The 21,416-nt window shown below is 46.6% G+C and overlaps 1 protein-coding gene across 1 annotated transcript in view; it reads left to right on the forward strand.

Moving 5' to 3' along the window:
• The window catches only part of ramp1 (receptor activity modifying protein 1), a 32,637-nt gene extending 13,674 nt beyond the window's left edge, over window positions 1–18,963 (forward strand). Inside the window, exons 2-3 of the mRNA XM_067987979.1 lie at window positions 8,560–8,698; window positions 15,800–18,963. Of these exons, the coding sequence (XP_067844080.1) occupies window positions 8,560–8,698; window positions 15,800–16,055 (395 nt within the window). The 3' untranslated portion in view covers window positions 16,056–18,963. The remainder of the gene's footprint in view (window positions 1–8,559; window positions 8,699–15,799) is intronic.
• The last annotated feature ends 2,453 nt before the right edge of the window (window positions 18,964–21,416 follow it).

Genomic DNA, 21,416 nt, shown 5'->3' on the forward strand with positions numbered 1-21,416 from the left:
CAAATCAGCAGAATGTTTTACACTCCACCCAGTTTTCTTTTCCATTGAAGTCAATGCCAATTTGCTATCTCCTGTTATCACTAGCACCAAAATGAATTTCATCCCTAATGAAATGGAATGTGGTTATGCTGGAACACACAAACCTTGCATAGCCTGTAAAGAAGGGAAAATAGGGAAACATTCTCCAGGAGAGCTATAAAAAGAAACAAAGCAATATAAAGAAAGTAATAGGTGCAAAAAGGGAATATAAAAGAAAACTTGCAAATGATATCAAAGCCACAGCAAAAGTTTTTATAAATATATTAAGAGAAAGAGAGTGGTAAAGGGGAGTGTGGACCCATTAAAGACAGATGCAGGCGAGATTATAATGAACAATAAGGAAAATGGCAGACGTTAAATTAATACTTTGTATCCGTTTTCACAGTGGAGGAAGAGGACAAAATTTCAGCAGTACAAGGGAACCTAATAATAAGTCAAGGGAAGGCACTTAGTGGATTTAATATGTTAAAAAATTGTAATGGAGAAAATAGTGGGACTTAAAATAGACAAATTTCCAGGGCCTGATGGTTTCCAGCCTGGGGTATTAAAAGAAACAGGTGGAGAAATCGTAAATGCGTTAGTAGTATTTCCAAAACTCTCTAGATTCAAGAATTGTGCCCTTGGATTGGAAAATTTCACATTGCACTTCATTATTTAAGAAGGGAGGGAGGAAGAAACGAGATAACTCCAGACCCATCGCTTTAACAGTTGTGGGGAAGTTGCTGGAATTTATCATCAGGGTCAGAATGACTGAGTACTTAGACACATGTGAGCTGATCAAAAAGAGTCAGCATGAATTTGTGAAGGGTAGATCACGTCTGACTAATCTAGTTGAAGTTTTGAGGAGGACACTAGCATGGTGGATAGGGAAGTGTCTATGTATATTGTCTATATGGACTTCCAGAAGGCATTTGGTAAGGTTCTGCGTAATTAGCAAAAATGGAAGTGCATGGAATTGGAGGTAACTTTGTGACATGGGTTAGTAATTGGTTGGGAGGTAGGAGACAAAGTAGGGATAAAGGGAATATTCTCTGATTGGCGGAATGTGACAAGTGGTGTTCCCTAGGGATTTGTGCTGGGGCCTCAGCTTTTTACCATTTATACCAATGACTTGGATGAAGGAATAGAGAGTCGTATATCCAAGTTTGCAGGTAACACTGTTAGGAGCACAGAAAGTTGTGTAGGTGGGAGCAGAAAGTTATAAAGGGACATAGACAGACTAAGTGAGTGGGCAAATTATGACAGATGGAGTTCAATGTGGGGTAATGTGAGGTGATCCACTTTGGATCTGAGAAAGACAAATTGGAATATTTTCTTAATGGTGAGAGATTGGGAGCTGTGGAGGAGCAAAAGGATTTAGATGTCAATGTGCACAGATCACTAAAAGCCAGAGCACAGGTATAAAAGGTAATCAAAAAGGATAATGGAATGTTGACCTTCATCTCAAGGAGGTTGGATTACCAAAGGGAGGAGGTGATGCATCATTTGTACAGAGCCTTGGTCAGATCCTATCTGGAGTATTGTGTTCAGTTTGGACACCGAACCTCAGGAAGGATATATTGGTGTTGCAGGTGTGCAGTGCAGATTCAGCAGAATGATACCAGGGCTACAATGATTCTTGTTGGGCTATATTGCAGGGTTTATCCAGGCACCTAATACAAGACTTCAGAATGCTTATAGTCTGTTCTATAACACTTCTTGTAGTGCAATGAGTTTCATTATATCTGTTGCTTCCCTCTGCCTGTGGTAGATAATCCTGATCATCAATCAACCATCCTGATAGATGGCTCTGAGTCATGAGGGCTGATATACATAGAAGTTACAACATGGAAGTAGGCCATTTGGCCCAACCAGTCCATGTATCCGTTTACCCTCCGCACAAGCAAATAGTTCAAAATCACATTTACCCCCCCACTTTTCCTATTTCTCTTCATTCCATTTTCCTTCATCCATCCACCCATCCAATCTAATCGTGAATGTTGATAGTTTCTGCCTCGACCACTAACCCTGGAAGTGAATTCCACAGGCTCACAACTGTGTGTGAAGAAGTTTCTCCTGCCCTTTGTCTAAATCTCATATATTTAATCCTGTATCTATGGCCCCCTCATTCTTGACCCCGCAATGACTGGAAACAGTCTGCCTCTATCTACCTCGTCCCATCCTTTCGTCATTTTAAATATTTCTATTATATCGCCCCATAATCTGCATTGTTCTAACGAAAATAGATCTAATTTTTCAAGTCTTTCTTCGTATTTGTATTTCTTCATACCAGGAAGCATCCTCTTTAAAGCCTCAATATCCTTCATATAGTGTGGAGCCCAATACTGCACACAGTGCTCTAACTGAGGTCTTAGTAAGGTTTTATATAGGCTCATCATTACCTCTTGACTTGTATATTTTATACTTTTATTTTTACAGCTTTATCAACCTGAGGCGCTGCCTTTAATGACCTGTGAACCTATACCCCAAATCCCTCTGCTCTCCCACAGCACCGACCCTACTTCCACTAAGAGTATAAATACTGCTTTTTTAACCAAATTGTATCACCTCACACTTACTGACATTGAATTCCATCTGCCACTTTTTAGCCCATTCCCCCATCTTATAAATATGCCTTTACAGTTTCCTTTAGTCTTCTAAAGAATTCACTATATTGTCTATTTTAGTATCATCTGCAAACTTCGATACCACTCCCTCTAGGTCTATATCCAAATCATTGATATGCACAGTGAACATAAGTGGTCCTAGAACTGAACCCTGAGGGACACCACTACCCACTTCCAACCACTCTGAAAAACTGCTCTCAACTCCTGCTCTGTTCCTCCCTTCTAACCATTTTCAATCCATGTTTTTGAATTCCTCCCTAAATCCCTATCCCTTCCTCTTCTCCAGTCATCTCCAATGTGGTACCTTGCCAAAGGCTTTCCTAAAGTCCATGTACATTACATCCACTGCATTTCCTCCATCAACCACATCCTCCTCAAAGAATTCTGAAGTTTATCAAGCATGATCGTCCCTTTTGAAATCCATGCTGGCTACTTCTAACTATTTTCTCTTTATCTACTATGTCTCTTTATCTAGATCTTAATTGAAGACCCTAAAATTATCCCCACCACAGATGTTAAACTAACTGAACTATAATTACCCTTTTAAAAACGGGACTGCATTGGCCACTCTCCAGTCCTCTGGCACACATCAACTCCCAGTAGAGCCTGAAATAAAATTTCTAGGGCCTCTGCAATTTCCTCCCTCATCTCCCTCAGGATCCTAGAATGTATCCTGTTGGGCCCTGGTGTTTTGTCTTCCTTTAGCTTAACTAACTTATCTAAAATTTTTCTTTTATCCATTACAATTTTGCTCATCTCACTCTCAACCACTTCAGGATTCAACTCCTCTCTGAAAAGCTTCACTTTAATAAAGACCGATGCAAAATATTTGTTAAATATCTCTGCCATTTTTTGATTATCCTCCACAAATTGACAACCCTCTCCTCTCAGGCCCCACCTCACACTTTTAACAATTCTCTTTTTACTGATCTATTTGTAAAATACTTTTCTGTTCCTTTTGATGTCTATTGAATTTTACCTCATGCTCCCTCTTAGCTTTCCTTATCCTGCTGTTATCCTATTCTTGTAGTCTGCATAGACACTCTTCAATTTTAATTGGTTTCGAACCTCTTTATCCATGTTATCCTGATACTACTAGTAATTTCCTTTTCTAATGGAATATACTTATTCTGTACCTTTGCAATCTCTTTTTCTAAAACATCACACTGTTGCCCTACAGACCTGTGCCGATTTCTCTTTCTACTTTACCTCAGCTAGCTCACTTATCTTTCTAAATTCTGACCTAATCCAATATGGCTTACTGGTTTTTGTACTGATTTTTTCATTTCTAGTTGGATCGTAAACCATATGATATTGTGGTTACTACTCCCAAGGTTCTTACCCACATTTATCTCATCTACCTGATCTATTTCATTGCTCATGACCAGATCTAACAATACCTCCACCCTTGAAGGCTGACTAACATATTGCTTGAGGAAGGAGTCCTGTACAGTTTAGGAATTTCATTCCCCTTTCTCCATTTACTCCCTCCCTGTCCCAATTGATAATTAAAATCTCCCCGAAGAATGATTTTATTATTCCGACACATCTCTCTAAAGGGATTGCAGGTTTCCTCTTCCATTTCCTTCCCACAGTGCAGCTCCAACAACATTCGTGAAGCTCGACACCATCCAGGACAAAGCAGCCTGCTCGATAGGCACCCCATCCACCACCCTAAACATTCACTCCCTTCACCACCGTGGCTGCAGTGTGTACCATCCACAGGATGCACTGCAGCAACTCGCCAAGGCTTCTTCGACAGCACCTCCCAAACCCACGACCTCTACCACCTAGAAGGACAAGGGCAGCACCCTCCTACTTGTTTTTTGTAATACTATTCCTTTTTCTATGATTTTCTTTTGTCTATACTAAGCCCTACCTTTACTTCAGCCTTTACTCCATTTATAACTGACTGTATTTCTTTACTCCATATCCCTCCTGCTAACTTGTTTTCTGAATGCATATTATCCTTATTTATTTCTCCCTTCACTATTGGCTGATCCTGGTTGATTTTATTTCCCCAGCCCCCTAATTTAAACACCTTGTCACTTCTGTATTTCACCATTTTGCGAGTACATTGGTAACCTCCCTGTTCAAATGTAGCCCACCCTTGCAGAATAGCTCTCATCTGTCCCAGAACTGGTGCCAATATCCTACAAAGTGGAATCTCTCTTCCTGACACTGCTCCTTTAGCCAGGCATTGATTTCAGTAATCTTCCTGTCCTTCCCTATTCTTTCGCGTGGCTGGGGAAATAATCCTGAGATTACCATCTGTGAAGCTCTGCTCCTAAACTCGTTTCCTTACATCTTAAATTCATTTTGCGGGATCTCAGCCCTTTCTTTATCCACATCACTAGCTCCCACTGGGACCACGATAACTGACTGCTCTCCCTCCCCTTGCACAATCTTTTCCAATCTTTTTTTTATTCATTCATGGCATGTGGGCGACGCTGGCAAGGCCAGCATTTATTACCCATCCCTAATTGCCCTTGAGAAGGTGGTGGTGAGCCGCCGCCTTGAACCGCTGCAGTCCGTGTGATGAAGGTTCTCCCACAGTGCTGTTAGGAAGGGAGTTCCAGGACTTTGACCCAGCGACGATGAAGGAACGACGATATATTTCCAAGTCGGGATGGTGTGTGACTTGGAGGGGAATGTGCAGGTGGTGTTGTTCCCATGTGCCTGCTGCCCTTGTCCTTCCAGGTGGTAGAGGTCACGGGTTTGGGAGGTGCTGTCGAAGAAGCCTTGGCGAGTTGCTGCAGTGCATCCTGTAGATGGTACACACTGCAGCCACAGTGCGCAGGTGGTGAAGGGTGCGAATGTTTAGGGTGGTGGATGGGGTGCCAATCAAGCGGGCTGCTTTGTCCTGGATGGTGTCGAGTGTCATGAGTGTTGTTGGAGCTGCACTCATCCAGGCAAGTCCTGACTTGTGCCTTGTAGATGGTGGAAAGGTTTTGGGGAGTCAGGAGGTGAGTCACTCGCCACAGAATACCTAGCCTCTGACCTACTCTTGTAGCCACAGTATTTATGTGGCTGGTCCAGTTAATTTTCTGGTTAATGGTGACCCCCAGGATGTTGATGGTGGGGGATTCAGCAATGGTAAAGCATTTGAATGTCATGAGGAGGTGGTTAGACTCTCTCTTGTTGGAGATGGTCATTGCTTGGCACTTGTCTGGTGCGAATGTTACTTGCCACTTATCAGCCCAAACCTGGATGTTGTCCAGGTCTTGCTGCATGCGGGCACAGACTGCTTCATTGTCTGAGGGGTTGCGAGTGGAACTGAACACTGTGCAATCGTCAGTGAACATCCCCATTTCTGACCTTATGATGGAGGGAAGGTCATCAATGAAGCAGCTGAAGATGGTTGGGCCTCGGACATTGCCCTGAGGAACTCCTGCAGCAATGTCCTGGGGCAGAGATGATTGGCGTCCAACAACCACTACAATCTTCCTTTGTGCTAGGTATAACTCCAGCCACTGGAGAGTTTTCCCCCTGATTCCCATTGACTTCAATTTTACTAGGGCTCCTTGGTGCCACACTCGGTCAAATGCTGCCTTGATATCAAGGGCAGTCACTCTCACCTCACCTCTGGAATTCAGCTGTTTTGTCCATGTTTGGACCAAGGCTGTAATGAGGTCTGGAGCCGAGTGGTCCTGGCGGAACCCAAACTGAGCATTGGTGAGCAGGTTATTGGTGAGTAAGTGCCGCTTGATAGCACTGTCGACGACACCTTCCATCACTTTGCTGATGATTGAGAGTGGACTGATGGGGCGGTAATTGGCTGGTTTGGATTTGTCCTGCTTTTTGTGGACAGGAGAGACCTGGGCAATTTTCCATATTGTTGGGTAGATGCCAGTGTTGTAGCTGCACTGGAACAGTTTGGCTAGAGGCGCGGCTAGTTCTGGAGCACAAGTCTTTCGCAATACAGCCGGGATGTTGTCGGGGCCCATAGCCTTTGTTGTATCCAGTGCACTCAGCCGTTTCTTGATATCACGTGGAGTGAATTGAATTGGCTGAAGACTGGCTTCTGTGATGGTGGGGATATCGGGAGGAGGCCGAGATGGATCATCTACTCAGCACTTCTGGCTGAAGATGGTTGCAAATGCTTCAGCCTTATCTTTTGCACTCACGTGCTGGACTCTGCCATCATTGAGAATGGAGATGTTTACAGAGCCTCCTCCTCCCGTTAGTTGTTTAATTGTCCACCACCATTCATGACTGGATGTGGCAGGACTGCAGAGCTTTGATCTGATCCGTTGGTTGTGGAATCACTTAGCTCTGTCTATAGCATGTTGCTTCCACTGTTTAGCATGCATGTAGTCCTGTGTTGTAGCTTCACCAGGTTGGCATCTCATTTTTAGGTACGCCTGGTGCTGCTCCTGGCATGCTCTTCTACACTCCTCATTGAACCAGGGTTGATCCCCTGGTTTGTTGGTAATGGTAGAGTGAGGAATATGCCGGGCCATGAGGTTACAGATTGTGCTGGAATACAATTCTGCTGCTGCTGATGGCCCACAGTGCCTCATGGTTGCCCAATTTTGAGCTGCTAGATCTGTTCTGAATCTATCCCATTTAGCACGGTGGTAGTGCCACACAACACGTTGGATGGTGTCCTCAGTGTGAAGACAGGACTTCGTCTCCATGAGGACTGTATGGTGGTCACTCCTACCAATACTGTCATGGACAGATGCATCTGTGATGGGTAGATTGGTGAGGACGAGGTCAAGTAGGTTTTTCCCTCGTGTTGGTTCGCTCACCACCTGCCGCAGGCCCAGTCTGGCAGCTATATCCTTCAGGACTCGGCCAGCTCGGTCATGGTGCTACCGAGCCACTCTTGGTGATGGACATTGAAGTCCCCCACCCAGAGTACATTCTGTGCCCTTGCTACCCTCAGTGCTTCCTCCAAGTTGTGCTCAACATGGAGGAGGACTGATTCATCAGCTGAGGGAGGGCGATAGGTAGTAATCAGCAGGAGGTTTCCTTGCCAATGTTTGACCTGCTGCCATGAGATTTCATGGGGTCTGGAGTCAATTTGAGGACTCCCAGGGCCACTCCCTTCTGACTGTATATCACTGTACCGCCACCTCTGGTGGGTCTGTCCTGCTGACATATCTATGTGATATGTCCCTTACCCCAGCACCTGGGAGGCATCAAAGCACTGGATCAGTTGGTCCGGACAATCAGTCCGGACTTTCGGTCTGGACTGCAAAGGATTCAGTCGGCCTATCACTTGAATCCCCTATCATTACTGCATGTCCAACCATGCTGCTCATCTCTGTCTTGAGCCATCTCCTGTTTGTTGGTGCTATTGAGGACTCTGGGCAGGGCCATCAAATGACTATCATTTTCCACACAGGAATCTAGAGTTGCAACTCTGTTTGAGACTATCAGTTGCTCTGGGCCCTCCTACTCTAACCTTTCCTTCCTGCCTTTCCCCACCCTTTCGTCAGTCACGCATCTTATTCCTCCACTGCCTGCTCCTTATCTCTCAAACTCTCACTCCAGAAATTGCTCTCGCTCCCTGATTTGTCGGACTGTCTCTATCTCCTTCTCAAGTTCTGAGATTTTGAGCTGGAGCAATATGAGTTGGTGGCGTTACCATTGCTGTGATTGCCCATCTCAACAACTGGTGCTCAACTCCCACATCTTGAAGGAATGACACATCACTGTCCCTTCCTGTTCTGCCATGGGATCTTTAACATCCATCTGAGAGGACAGACAGGGCCTCAATTTAATATTGCATCCAAAAGATGGCACCTCCGACAGCACAGCACTCCCTCAGTACTGCACTGAAGTGTCAGCCTAGGTTATGTGCTCAAGTCTCTGGAAAGGGGCTCGAACCCATGACCTTCTGACTCATTGGCGAGAGTTATGTATTTATTGATCCACTAAAATTGTTATCAATGTCTCTTTGCAGCGCATCACCTTATTCTGCTCACTGCCTGCAATGAAGCTTATTACTCCTATCTTATCAAACACATTTGCTTGGAGGCCTACAGATTTCAGATGACAGATATTGGACAGAAGTTCTGGTGTGACTGGGATGAAACACTAAGGTATGCTGGGAATTCTTTATAAAACTTGGTAATAGAGGGAAAACTGATGTGAACATTTGAACCTCTTTTCACTTCTTCTGTTTTCATGTGTGTCGTCATCAAATCGTCCCAGGCTGGCTGCATAGCTGAGCAGCAAAGCAGAAGGTTCTGTTGGGTAAATGGACTGCCCTGTATTGTATTGAGCTCTACAGGACAGGAAGCTCTCAGGTTCTATTTCTGGTCTGTGCTGAGTTAACCTGGGCACTACAGATGCCTTAGATCCCTGCAATAGGGAAGGAAAATAAAAATCAGCCGGCGTTCTCACTCCTGATCATGGTTAAGTTTCTCCTGCTCACATCTGTGCGTGAGCGCGTGCTTGCATGTGTGTGTGCGTGCGTCTATGTCCGTGCATGTGTGTCTGCTTGTGGTGTATATCCGTGCATATATGTATGTGTATCTGCTTTAGTGTGTGTATCTGCGTGCGTGTATCTATGTGTGTGTCTACGTTTGTGTATGTCTGCATCCATGTGCCTGCGTGTATCTGTGTGTCTTACGTGTGTAAATTCGTGCATGTATCTGCATGCATGTGTGTATCTACATGTGTGTATCTGTGATGCATCTACGTGTGTATCTGCTTGTGTATCTGCTTGTGTATCTGCGTGAGTGTATCTGCGTGCATATCCGTGCGTAATGTAACTGTGTATGTGTGTATCTGCTTTTGTTTGTATCAGCGTGCGTGTGTATCTACATGTCAATGTGCATGTATCTGTGTGCATGTCTATGTTCATGTGTGTCTGCATGTATGTATATCTTCATGCATGTGTGTACCTTTGTGTGTTTGTGTATCTGCGGTGCATCTATGTATATCACGTGCATGTATCTGCGTACGTGTGTGCATTTTTGTGTGCGTATCTGCATCTGTATGTATGCATGTGTGTCGGTGTGCATGTGTCTGCTTGCATGTGTATCTTCATTTCTGTGTGTATCTATGTGGGTGCATATTTATCTGTGTGCATGTGTGTAGATATATGCGTAGCTGTGTATGTGTGTGATTATCTTTGTGTGTGTATCTGCGTGCATGTGTATCTGCGTGCAGGTGTGTGTGTATCTGTGTGTAAGTGTGCGGGTGTATCTATCTGCGTGTATGTGTATGCGTGAATGTGTGTATGTATCTGTGTGTTCATTTGTGTATCTGTGTGTGTATGTGTGTGTCTGCCTGCATATGTGTGTCTGAGTGCACGTGTATGTGTGTGAATGTATCTGTGTGAGCATGTGCATATCTGCTGGTGTATCAGTGTGTGTGTGTGTGTGTGCAGCTACCTGTGTGTGTATCTGCATGCATGTGTACATATCTATGTACGTGTGTATATGTGCATGTGTATCTTGGTGCCTGTGTGTATGCGCTTTTGTGTGTATCTGCATGTGTGCGTATTTATCTGTGTGCATGCGTGTGTATCTGTATGCGTATACCTCTGTGTGTGTATTTGCGAGCGCATGTGAGATTATCTGCGTGTGTGTGCACTTACGTGCAGGTATGTGTATCTGCATGTGTGTGTATCTGCATGCATGTATCTGCGTGTGCATACCTACATGCATTTACGTGCATGTGTGTAGACATGTGCATGTATCTGTATATACATGTCTGTGTGTATCTGCGTGCATGTGTATGTCTGTCTATATTTGTGTGTGCAGCAATGTATCTGTGTGTGTATCTGTGTGCGTGTATATATCTGTGTACGTGTGTATCTACGTGTGTTTACCTGTATGCATGTGTGTATCTGTGCATGCATGTATCTGTGCATGCATCTCTTCGAACGTGTTTGTACCTGCGCGTGTGTTTATCTGTGTGTGTGTGTGTGTGTGTGTGTTCATCTGTATGTGTATCTGCGTATGGTTATGTGTGTCGCAGTGCAGTCCCAGTGTGATCCCATCGTAGTCTCAGTGTCGTCCCAATGTGATCCCAGTGTGTAAGCCTAGACAATGATTGTCACAGGATATTCAACCATGAGGAACATCACACATGAGCCTGATCCTGTCCTTACCACACGGCCACATACCCGAACCTTCTATGTGTAATTTCATAGTGATCAGGAGTGCCTGACTTCCCGTATCTCAGGTGTACTAAGGGCTATTATAGTACCCTAACCATTGCCCTGGCTGAGATCAGCAAACTCAACTCGACCAGCGACCTTCCTGCTCTGTGTAGCTTGGTGCTACGTTTGGTGATGTGCATTTAGCAAGTGAGCCACTGGAGGCACTGAAGTGGGAGGAACACAGATAATAAAAAGATTTCTTCCTATAATACTTTGATACTCAGTGGCAGAGTTAAGCAGAGTGACTTGGGCCTAAGTCAATCATTACTTCAGAACTATGTCACTAAACACTGACAATAAAGAGAAACCATTTCGATAGAGCCTTTCACAACCTCAGGACGACCCAAAGCACTTTATAGCCAATTAAATACTTTTGAAGAGTAGGCACTGTCGTAATGTAGTGTAGGAATGTAGGAAACACGGCAGCCAAATTGCAAACAGCAAGGTCCCACAAACAGCAATGAGATCAGTGTCCCAGCCTCACCCACTCTTCCTGGTAACTCTGTTCCAGCTGCATATCACCCTCTTTGTAAAGAAATACTTCCTGTTGTCAGTCCTAAACTTGCCCTTCATATCCTGACCCTGTGCCCTCTTATCTTCCTGCCCTGGGGTATCTGACAGTATTGTTCCAGGAGTGTTTACTCTATCCCATTCATTACCTTATACCCCTCGATAAGGGCCCCTGCTGCCTTGGGGTATCTGACAGAATTGCTCCAGGTTTACTTTTGCTTTCCTGCTCAGTATCCTATAATTCTCATTAGGGACCCCTCCTTCCGTTCTCCATTTGGTGGGTCTCCAGTTTTCCATAAGAGATACAAAGATTAATGAAAAATGCTGGAAATACACAGGCCTATGAGTATCTGAAAGTTTCAGGTGTAAACCGTTCCTCAGAACAGGCGGCTGAGTCACACCAAAAAATACTAAAATAATTTTTCTCTTTTAGATTCTTGTTGGCCTGCTATTCATTTTACCATTTTTCACCTTGTAATTCCATTTTCCTCACGTTGATTCATTTATTTAATCATAGAATCTTATAGCACAGAAAGAGGCCATTCGGCCCGTCGTGCCTGTGCTGGCTCTTTGAAAGAGCTGCCCAGTTTAGTCCCACACCCCAGCTTCTTCCCCATAATCCTGCAAATTAGTCCTCATCAAGTACATGTCCAATTGCCCTTTGAAAGTTCCTATGGAATCTGCTTCCACCTCCCTTTCAGGTAGGGTGTTCCAGATCTTAACAATCCCGCGTGAAAAAATTTCTCCTCATTTCCCCTCTAGTTCTTTTGCTAATTATTTTAAATTGATGACCTCTGGTTACTGACCAACTTGCTAGAGGAAAGTTTCTCCGTATTTGCTCTATCAAAACCCTTCATGATTTTGAATACCTCTATCAAGTCTCCCCTTAATCTTCTCTGCTCTAGATGTGGAGATGCCGGTGATGGACTGGGGTTGACAATTGTAAACAATTTTACAACACCAAGTTATAATCCAGCAATTTTATTTTAAATTCACAAGCTTTCGGAGGCTACCTCCTTCCTCAGGTGAACGATGTGGAAATGAAATCCTCGAAATGAAGTCGCATTTATAATTCACAGAACAATGCTTGGTGATTACAAACAGTTTTTTCAACTGCCCGTTGCCAAGGCAATCAGTGTGCAGACAGACAGGTGTTACCTGCCAGGTCTCAGAATATACAAATCACCAAAAAAAAACAACAAACAAAAAAAAACAGAGATAGAGAGGTAGAAACATAGAAAAGACAGCAACTGACCCGTTATATTAAAAACAGATAACATTTGTTCGCTGGTGGGGTAACGTGTAGCGTGACATGAACCCAAGATCCCGGTTGAGGCCGTCCTCATGGGTGCGGAACTTGGCAATCAATTTCTGCTCGACGATTTTGCGTTGTCGTGTGTCTCGAAGGCCGCCTTGGAGTACGCTTACCCGAAGGTCGGTGGCTGAATGTCCTTGACTGCTGAAGTGTTCCCCGACTGGGAGGGAACCCTCCTGTTTGGCGATTGTTGCGCGGTGTCCGTTCATCCGTTGTCGCAGTGTTTGCATGGTCTCGCCAATGTACCATGCTCTGGGGCATCCTTTCCTGCAACGTATGAGGTAGACAACGTTGGCCGAGTCACAGGAGTATGAACCATGCACCTGGTGGGTGGTGTCCTCTCGTGTGATGGTGGTATCTGTGTCGATGATCTGGCATGTCTTGCAGAGGTTACCACGGCAGGGTTGTGTGGTGTTGTGGACGCTGTTCTCTTGAAAGCTAGGTAATTTGCTGCGAACGATGGTCTGTTTGAGGTTGGGTGGCTGTTTAAAGGCGAGTTGTGGAGGTGTGGGGATGGCCATAGCGAGGTGTTCGTCGTCATTGATGACATGTTGAAGGCTGCGGAGAACATGGCGTAGTTTCTCCGCTCCGGGGAAGTACTGGACGACAAAGGGTACTCTGTTGGTTGCGTCCCGTGTTAGTCTCCTGAGGAGGTCTGAACGGACTATTGCAAAGAAGCATACCGACAACTGGACAACCAGGAACACTACAGACGGTTACCCGCAGACCCGACCAAAGAACACACCCACCAGCTCAACAAACTGATCAAGACCTTCGATCCAGACCTTCAAAGCATCCTACGCACTCTCATCCCACGTACTCCCCACGTGGGAGACTTCTACTGCCTCCCAAAGATACACAAAGCCAATACACCCGGACGTCCTATCGTATCAGGCAATGGAACCCTGTGTGAGAACCTCTCTGGATACATCGAGGGCATCCTGAAACCCATCGTACAGGGAACCCCCAGCTTCTGTCGCGACACCACAGACTTCCTACAAAAACTCAGTACCCACGGACCAGTTGAACCAGGAACACTTCTCACCACGATGGACGTCTCGGCACTATACACCAGTATCCCCCACGATGACTGCATCGCTGCGACAGCATCAATACTCAACACCAACAACAGCCAATCTCCGGACGCCATCCTACAACTCATCCGCTTCATCCTGGATCACAATGTCTTCACCTTCAATAACCAGTTCTTTACCCAAACACACGGAACAGCCATGGGGACCAAATTCGCACCCCAATACGCCAACATTTTCATGCACAAGTTTGAGCAGGACTTCTTCACTGCACAAGACCTCCAACCAACACTATACACCAGATACATCGACGACATTTTCTTTCTATGGACCCACGGCGAAGAATCACTGAAGAGACTACACGACAACATCAACAAGTTCCATCCCACCATCAAGCTCACCATGGACTACTCCTCAGAATCAGTTTCTTTCTTGGACACACGAATCTCCATCAAAGACGGGCACCTCAGCACCTCACTCTACCGCAAGCCCACGATGCTCCACTTTTCCAGCTTCCACCCTAACCACGTCAAAGAGGCCATCCCCTATGGACAGGCCCTGCGAATACACAGGGTCTGCTCAGACGAGGAGGAACGCGATGGACACCTACAGACGCTGAAAGACGCCCTAGTAAGAACGGGATATGACGCTCGACTCATCGATCGACAGTTCCGACGGGCCACAGCAAAAAATCGCATAGACCTCCTCAGGAGACTAACACGGGACGCAACCAACAGAGTACCCTTTGTTGTCCAGTACTTCCCCGGAGCGGAGAAACTACGCCATGTTCTCCGCAGCCTTCAACATGTCATCAATGACGACGAACACCTCGCTATGGCCATCCCCACACCTCCACTACTCGCCTTTAAAGAGCCACCCAACCTCAAACAGACCATCGTTCGCAGCAAATTACCTAGCTTTCAAGAGAACAGCGTCCACGACACCACACAACCCTGCCGCGGTAACCTCTGCAAGACATGCCAGATCATCGACACAGATACCACCATCACACGAGAGGACACCACCCACCAGGTGCATGGTTCATACTCCTGTGACTCGGCCAACGTTGTCTACCTCATACGTTGCAGGAAAGGATGCCCCAGAGCATGGTACATTGGCGAGACCATGCAGACACTGCGACAACGGATGAACGGACACCGCGCAACAATCGCCAAACAGGAGGGTTCCCTCCCAGTCGGGGAACACTTCAGCAGTTAAGGACATCCAGCCACCGACCTTCGGGTAAGCGTACTCCAAGGCGGCCTTCGAGACACACGACAACGCAAAATCGTCGAGCAGAAATTGATAGCCAAGTTCCGCACCCATGAGGACGGCCTCAACCGGGATCTTGGGTTCATGTCACGCTACACGTTACCCCACCAGCGAACAAATGTTATCTGGTTTTAATATAACGGGTCAGTCGCTGTCTTTTCTATGTTTCGACCTCTCTAGTTTTGTTTTTTTTTGTTTTTTTTTTTTTTGGTGATTTGTATATTCTGAGACCTGGCAGGTAACACCTGTCTGTCTGCACACTGATTGCCTTGGCAACGGGCAGTTGAAAAAACTGTCTGTAATCACCAAGCATTGTTCTGTGAATTATAAATGCGACTTCATTTCGAGGATTTCATTTCCACATCGTTCACCTGAGGAAGGAGGTAGCCTCCGAAAGCTTGTGAATTTAAAATAAAATTGCTGGACTATAACTTGGTGTTGTAAAATTGTTTACAATTCTCTGCTCTAAGGAGAACAATCTCAGCATCTCCAATCTTTCAGTCCCTCATCCCTGGCGTCATTCTGGTAAACCTCCTTTGTACCCTCTCCAAGGCTTTGACATCCTTCCTAAAGTGCAGTGCCTAGAATTGGACACAATAGTCCAGCTGAGGCCTAACCAGTGATTTGTAAAGGTTGAGCATGACTTCCTTGTTTTTTATTCAATGCCCCTATTTGAAAGTCAAGAATTCCGTACGCTTTCTTAACCCTGCCACCTTCAAAGATTTATGAATATGCACCCCCAAGTCCCTTTGCTCTTGCACCCCCCTCAAAATTGTGCCATTTACATTATACTGCCTCTCCATGTTGTCCAATATTGAGCTATTTTCATCTGCACCCAATTGTTTTCAGCAGTGACCATTGTATCTGGCCTTGTTAATGAATGCTCTCACTTTCCTTGCAGCTCCTATGGAGATCTCACCAACTGCACATTCTTGATCGCTAAGAAGCTGGACTGTTTTTGGCCAAACCAGGTGGTGGACCAGTTCTTCATCACCATCCACAAGGAATACTTTGCAAACTGTTCCATCTCTGGGAGAGCCTTGGGGGATCCCCCAAACAACATCCTAGGGCCCTTCATTGTGATCCCAGTGATGATTACTCTGCTTGTAACAGCACTTGTGGTGTGGAGAAGCAAACGGAATGAGGGCATTGTCTAAAGACTAATTTTACAAGCCCTTCTATTGGGTTAGAGGACACTTATGGTGTTTAACCTTGATCTGGCAAAGCAATGATACTGTTTCAGCCAACTTTACATTGGAGGGGATGAAAAGCAAAGTGTCTGAATGCAGAGTCTGAAGTGGAACCAAACTCACTGTCAAATGGTCCTTTGGTGTCTAAACAGCAAGTGGAAAACTTAAGACATTCTAGGCACTCACTGGTCCTAATCAGGGCATTGCTTGTGTTTAACAAACCATTCTACAACATTCAGTATTCTCTTTCAAACCTTAGTACTTGGGCACAGTGAAGGTTAAACAACCTGGACTGGGCCAATAGACATTTGCAACATTAGTGAATATGATTTTGACAAGTTTTATAACGTATGTGTTGGGTAACCCTGCCGGTTTCTCAACTCATGTATGGCAAACCATGCTAATGACTGAACTCATACTAGGTACTCAATGTATGTGTGGACATCCATACCATTGTTTGATTCTAAGTAATGTATTTGCACAAGCCATTGATATGCTCGTGCAGACTTTTGATGTCCATGCTGACACACATGAATTTTACTTATTGAACGAGAATCATGATGCCACTACAAATGAATTGGCCAAACATTGTATAAACAATCTAAAGTAATAACTAACAAAATCAACCCGACAGTGCCCAAGAAGAATCAGAGGAGAGGAGAAAGTAAGGAGAAAAAGTAGGAAAAAAGAACCAAAACATAACTTTTTGTTTTAATCCAGAAGGTTTTCTAATATTATCTCTGGTTTTTCATTATTTTGGATGTTAAAATCTATTCATTGCCCAAATACACCTAACCAGTTCAGCAGTCTGCACTGCTTTCTAGAAATGAAACATTACATGGGGGCTCCCATCCTGGATTGGCAGCAGCGGTGGCGGAGTGGGGGCTGCTACGGTACTGAGCCATTCAAAGCAGGAACATTCAAGCTTCCATATGCTAAAATAACTGCTCTTGACCAGGGTGACAACAGGGGCGCTACAGTTAGTTTCAGCGCCCTGGACCATCTCTGCCTCCTCCCGATATCCCCACCATCACAGAAGCCAGTCTTCAGTCAATTCGATTCACTCCATGTGATGTCAAGAAATGGCTGAGTGCACTGGATACAGCAAAGGCTATGGGGCCCGACAACATCCCAGCTGTAGTGCTGAAGGCTTGTGCTCCAGAACTAGCTGTGCCTCTATCCAAACTGTTCCAGTACAGCTACAACACTGGCATCTACCCGACAATGTGGAAAATTGCCCAGGTATGTCCTGTCCACAAAAGGCAGGACAAATCCAATCCAGCCAATTACCGCCCCATCAGTCTACTCTAATCATCAGCAAAGTGATAGAAGATGCCATCGACAGTGCTATCAAGTGGCACTTACTCACCAATAACCTGCTCACCGATGCTCAGTTTGGGTTCCGCCAGGACCACTCAGCTCCAGACCTCATTAAAGCTTGGTCCAAACATGGACAAAAGAGCTGAATTCCAGAGGTGAGATGAGAGTAACTGCCCTTGACATCAAGGCAGCATTTGACCAAGTGTGGCACCAAGGAGCCCTTGTAAAATTGAAGTCAATGGAAATCAGGGGGAAAACTCTCCAGTGGCTGGAGTCATACCAAGCACAAAGGAAGGTGGTAGTGGTTGTTGGAGGCCAATCATCTCTGCCCCAGGACATTGCTGCAGGAGTTCCTCAGGGCAGTGTCCGAGGCCCAACCGTCTTCAGCTGCTTCATTAATGACCGTCCCTTCATCATAAGGTCAGAAATGGGGATGTTCGCTGATGATTGCACAGTGTTCAGTTCCATTCGCAACCCCTCAGATAATGAAGCAGTCCGTGCCCGCATGCAGCAAGACCTGGACAACATCCAGACTTGGGCTGATAAATGGCAAGTAACATTCGTGCCAGACAAGTGCCAGGCAATGACCATATCCAACAAGAGAGAGTCTAACCACCTCCCCTTAACATTCAACGGCATTATCATCACTGAATCCCCCACCATCAATACTGTGGCTACAAGAGCAGGTCAGAGGCTGGGTATTCTGCGGCAAGTGACTCACCTCCTGACTCCCCAAAGCCTTTCCCCCATCTACGAGGCACAAGTCAGGAGTGTGTTGGAATACTCTCCCCTTGCCTGGATGAGTGCAGCTCCAACAACACTCAAGAAGCTCGATAGCATCCAGGATAAAGCAGCCTGCTTGATTGGCACCCCATCCATCAGCCTAAACATTCACTCCCTTCACCACCGGCGCACAGTGGATGCAGTGTGTACCATCCACAGGATGCACTGCAGCAACTCGCCAAGGCTTCTTCGACAGCACCTCCCAAACCCACGACCTCTACCATCTAGAAGGACAAGGGCAGCAGGCACATGGGAACAACACCACCTGCACGTTCCCCTCCAAGTCACACACCATCCTGACTTGGAAATATATCGCCATTCCTTCATCATCGCTGGGTCAAAATCCTGGAACTCCCTTCCTAACAGCACTGTGGGAGAACCTTCACCACACGGACTGCAGTGGTTCAAGAAGGCGCTTCTCAAGGGCAATTAGGGATGGGCAATAAATGCTGGCCTTGCCAGCGACGCCCACATCGCCCAAAATAAAAGGACCAAGGAGGGGAACATTGGTAGTGGTTTCTGCTACCATTGACTATCCATCATCCCTGCTGGAAAGTTCACTTTCAGATGTCCAGTGAGGTCAGAATTGGGCTAGACTGTGTCTGCTGTCAGATAGTCTCTAACACTCACTGTCTGGGCTAACACATGAAGAATGGAACTGCATCCCAAAAAGATTCAGCACCTCCAGAAGAGGAGGAGAGAACAGTGGGAGAAAATTGGAATGGAATATTTTTGTAAAAATTGGTTCATTAAATAAAATGTACATCTGTCACACTGTGATTAAAGATATGTTAAACCAACAGAATGCAATGGAACCGCAGAAATATTAAACAGCAAATAGCAGTAACAGATTGGAATAAGAACAGAAAATGCTGGAAACACTCAGCACGTCAGCCAGCATTTGTGGAGAGAGAAACAAAGTTAACGTTTCAGGTCGATGACCTTTCACCAGACCTGGAAGTAGTTAGAGATTTAACAGTTTATGAGCAAATACAGAGCAAGGGGTAAGGGGGCGGGGGGGAGGAGGAAAGAACAAAGGTGAAGGTCTGTGATCGGGTGAAGGGCAGGAATGATTAAATGATAAAAGGGATGATGGTGCAAGGCAAGGAGGGTGGGAATGGGACAAATAAAGAAACAAAAGATGGGTCCAGAGGAGGTGTAAATGGCAACAGCAGAATAACAGAGGGGGTGGAAAGCATGGAAAATCTGGCAAAGAGACGGCTGCCATGGCCCGGGAATGTGGCGGAGAAAGGTGGGTAAACCCCAGGGGTGCGGACCACCCTGCCGGTCGTGTACAGATAGGGAATCCCCCCCCCAGCACCAGCCCACCTCTCCTCCACCCCCAGTGGCTCTGGTGCAACCATCCTCCATTACCAGCACCCGCTGTCCAAGAAAATGGGAGCAGTGGTTCAGATCTAATGTTGTTAAACTCAATGTTGAGTCCAGAAGACTGTTACCTAATAGCAAGATGAGGCGCTGTTGCTCGAATTTCATTGGAACAGAGGCCATGGACGGAGAGGTCAGAGAGGGAATGGGATGGAAAATTAAAATGTCAAGTGGCCAGAAGGTGAGGGTCACACTTTGGACTGAATGGAGGTGTTCAGCAAATCGATCACCCAATTTGCATTTGGTCTCCAAATGTTGAGACCACATTGTGAGCAGTAAATACATTAAACCAAGTTGGAAGAAGTACAAGTAAATTGCTGATTCACCCGGAAGGAGTGTTTGGACAGTGGGAAGGGAGGAGGTGAAAGGGCAGGTGTTGCATCTCTTGCGCTTGCAAGGGAAGGTGCTGGGGGAAGGGGAGTGGGTGTTGGGGGTGATTGAAGAGTGGACCAGGCTGTTGCAGAGGGAGCGGTCCCTTCAGAATGCTGATAGATAGGGGAGGGGAAGGGAAGCTGTGTTTGGTGGTGGGATCGCACTGGAGGTGCTGGAAGATGATTAATTGAATGTGGAGGCTGGTGGGGTGGAAGGTGAGGACAAGGGGGACCCTATCATGGTTCTCGGAGGGAGGGGAAGGGATTCGGGCAGAAGTGCGGGTAATAGGATGGATGTAGTCGAGGGACCTGTCAACTACAGTGGAGGGGAATCCTTGGCTGAGGAAAAAGTAAGACATTTTGAAAGCACTGGTGTGGAAGGTAGCATCATCAGAACAGATGCTACGGAGGTGGAGAAACTGGGAGAATGGAATAGAGTCTTTGCAGAAAACACGGTGGAAGTGTAATCAAGGTAGCTGTGGGAGTCGGCCATCTTATTGTAGAAGCCCTATGTAGGTTTCCGCTACATTGAGGAGACAAACTAGAGAATGGGTGAGCGCTTTGCTGAACACCTCCGTTCAGTCCGCAAGCATGACCCTGAGCTTCCGGTCGTTTGCCACTAGAATTCTCCATCCCACTCCCACTCCCACTCCGGACTAGTGACTGGGCACGTGGTGTCCCGTGTCACAGACTAGGGACTGGGGACACGGTGTCCTGTGTCACAGACTAGTGACTGGGCACGCGGTGTCCCGTGTCACAGACTAGGGACTGGGCACGCGGTGTCCCGTGTCACAGACTAGTGACTGGGCACGAGGTGTCCCGTGTCACAGACTAGGGACTGGGCACGCGGTGTCCCGTGTCACAGACTAGTGACTGGGCACGCGGTGTCCCGTGTCACAGACTAGTGACTGGGCACGCGGTGTCCCGTGTCACAGAGTAGTGACTGGGCACGCGGTGTCCCATGTCACAGACTAGTAACAGGGCACGCGGTGTGCCGTGTCACAGACTAGGGACTGGGCACGTGGTGTCCCGTGTCACAGACTAGGGACTGGGGACACGGTGTCCCGTGTCACAGACTAGGGACTGGGCACGCGGTGTCCCGTGTCACAGACTAGTGACTGGGCACGCGGTGTCCCGTGTCACAGACTAGTGACTGGGCACGCGGTGTCCCGTGTCACAGACTAGTGACTGGGCACGCGGTGTCCCGTGTCACAGACTAGTGACTGGGCACGCGGTGTCCCGTGTCACAGACTAGTGACTGGGCACGCGGTGTCCCGTGTCACAGACTAGTGACTGGGCACGCGGTGTCCCGTGTCACAGACTAGGGACTGGCACGCGGTGTCACGTGTCACAGACTAGGGACTGGGCACGCGGTGTCCCGTGTCACAGACTAGTGACTGGGCACGCGGTGTCCCGTGTCACAGACTAGGGACTGGGCACGCGGTGTCCCGTGTCACAGACTAGGGAC

This window comes from Heptranchias perlo, chromosome 7 (assembly GCF_035084215.1).
Source record: "Heptranchias perlo isolate sHepPer1 chromosome 7, sHepPer1.hap1, whole genome shotgun sequence".
In the NCBI taxonomy this organism is placed as follows: Eukaryota; Metazoa; Chordata; class Chondrichthyes; order Hexanchiformes; family Hexanchidae; genus Heptranchias; species Heptranchias perlo.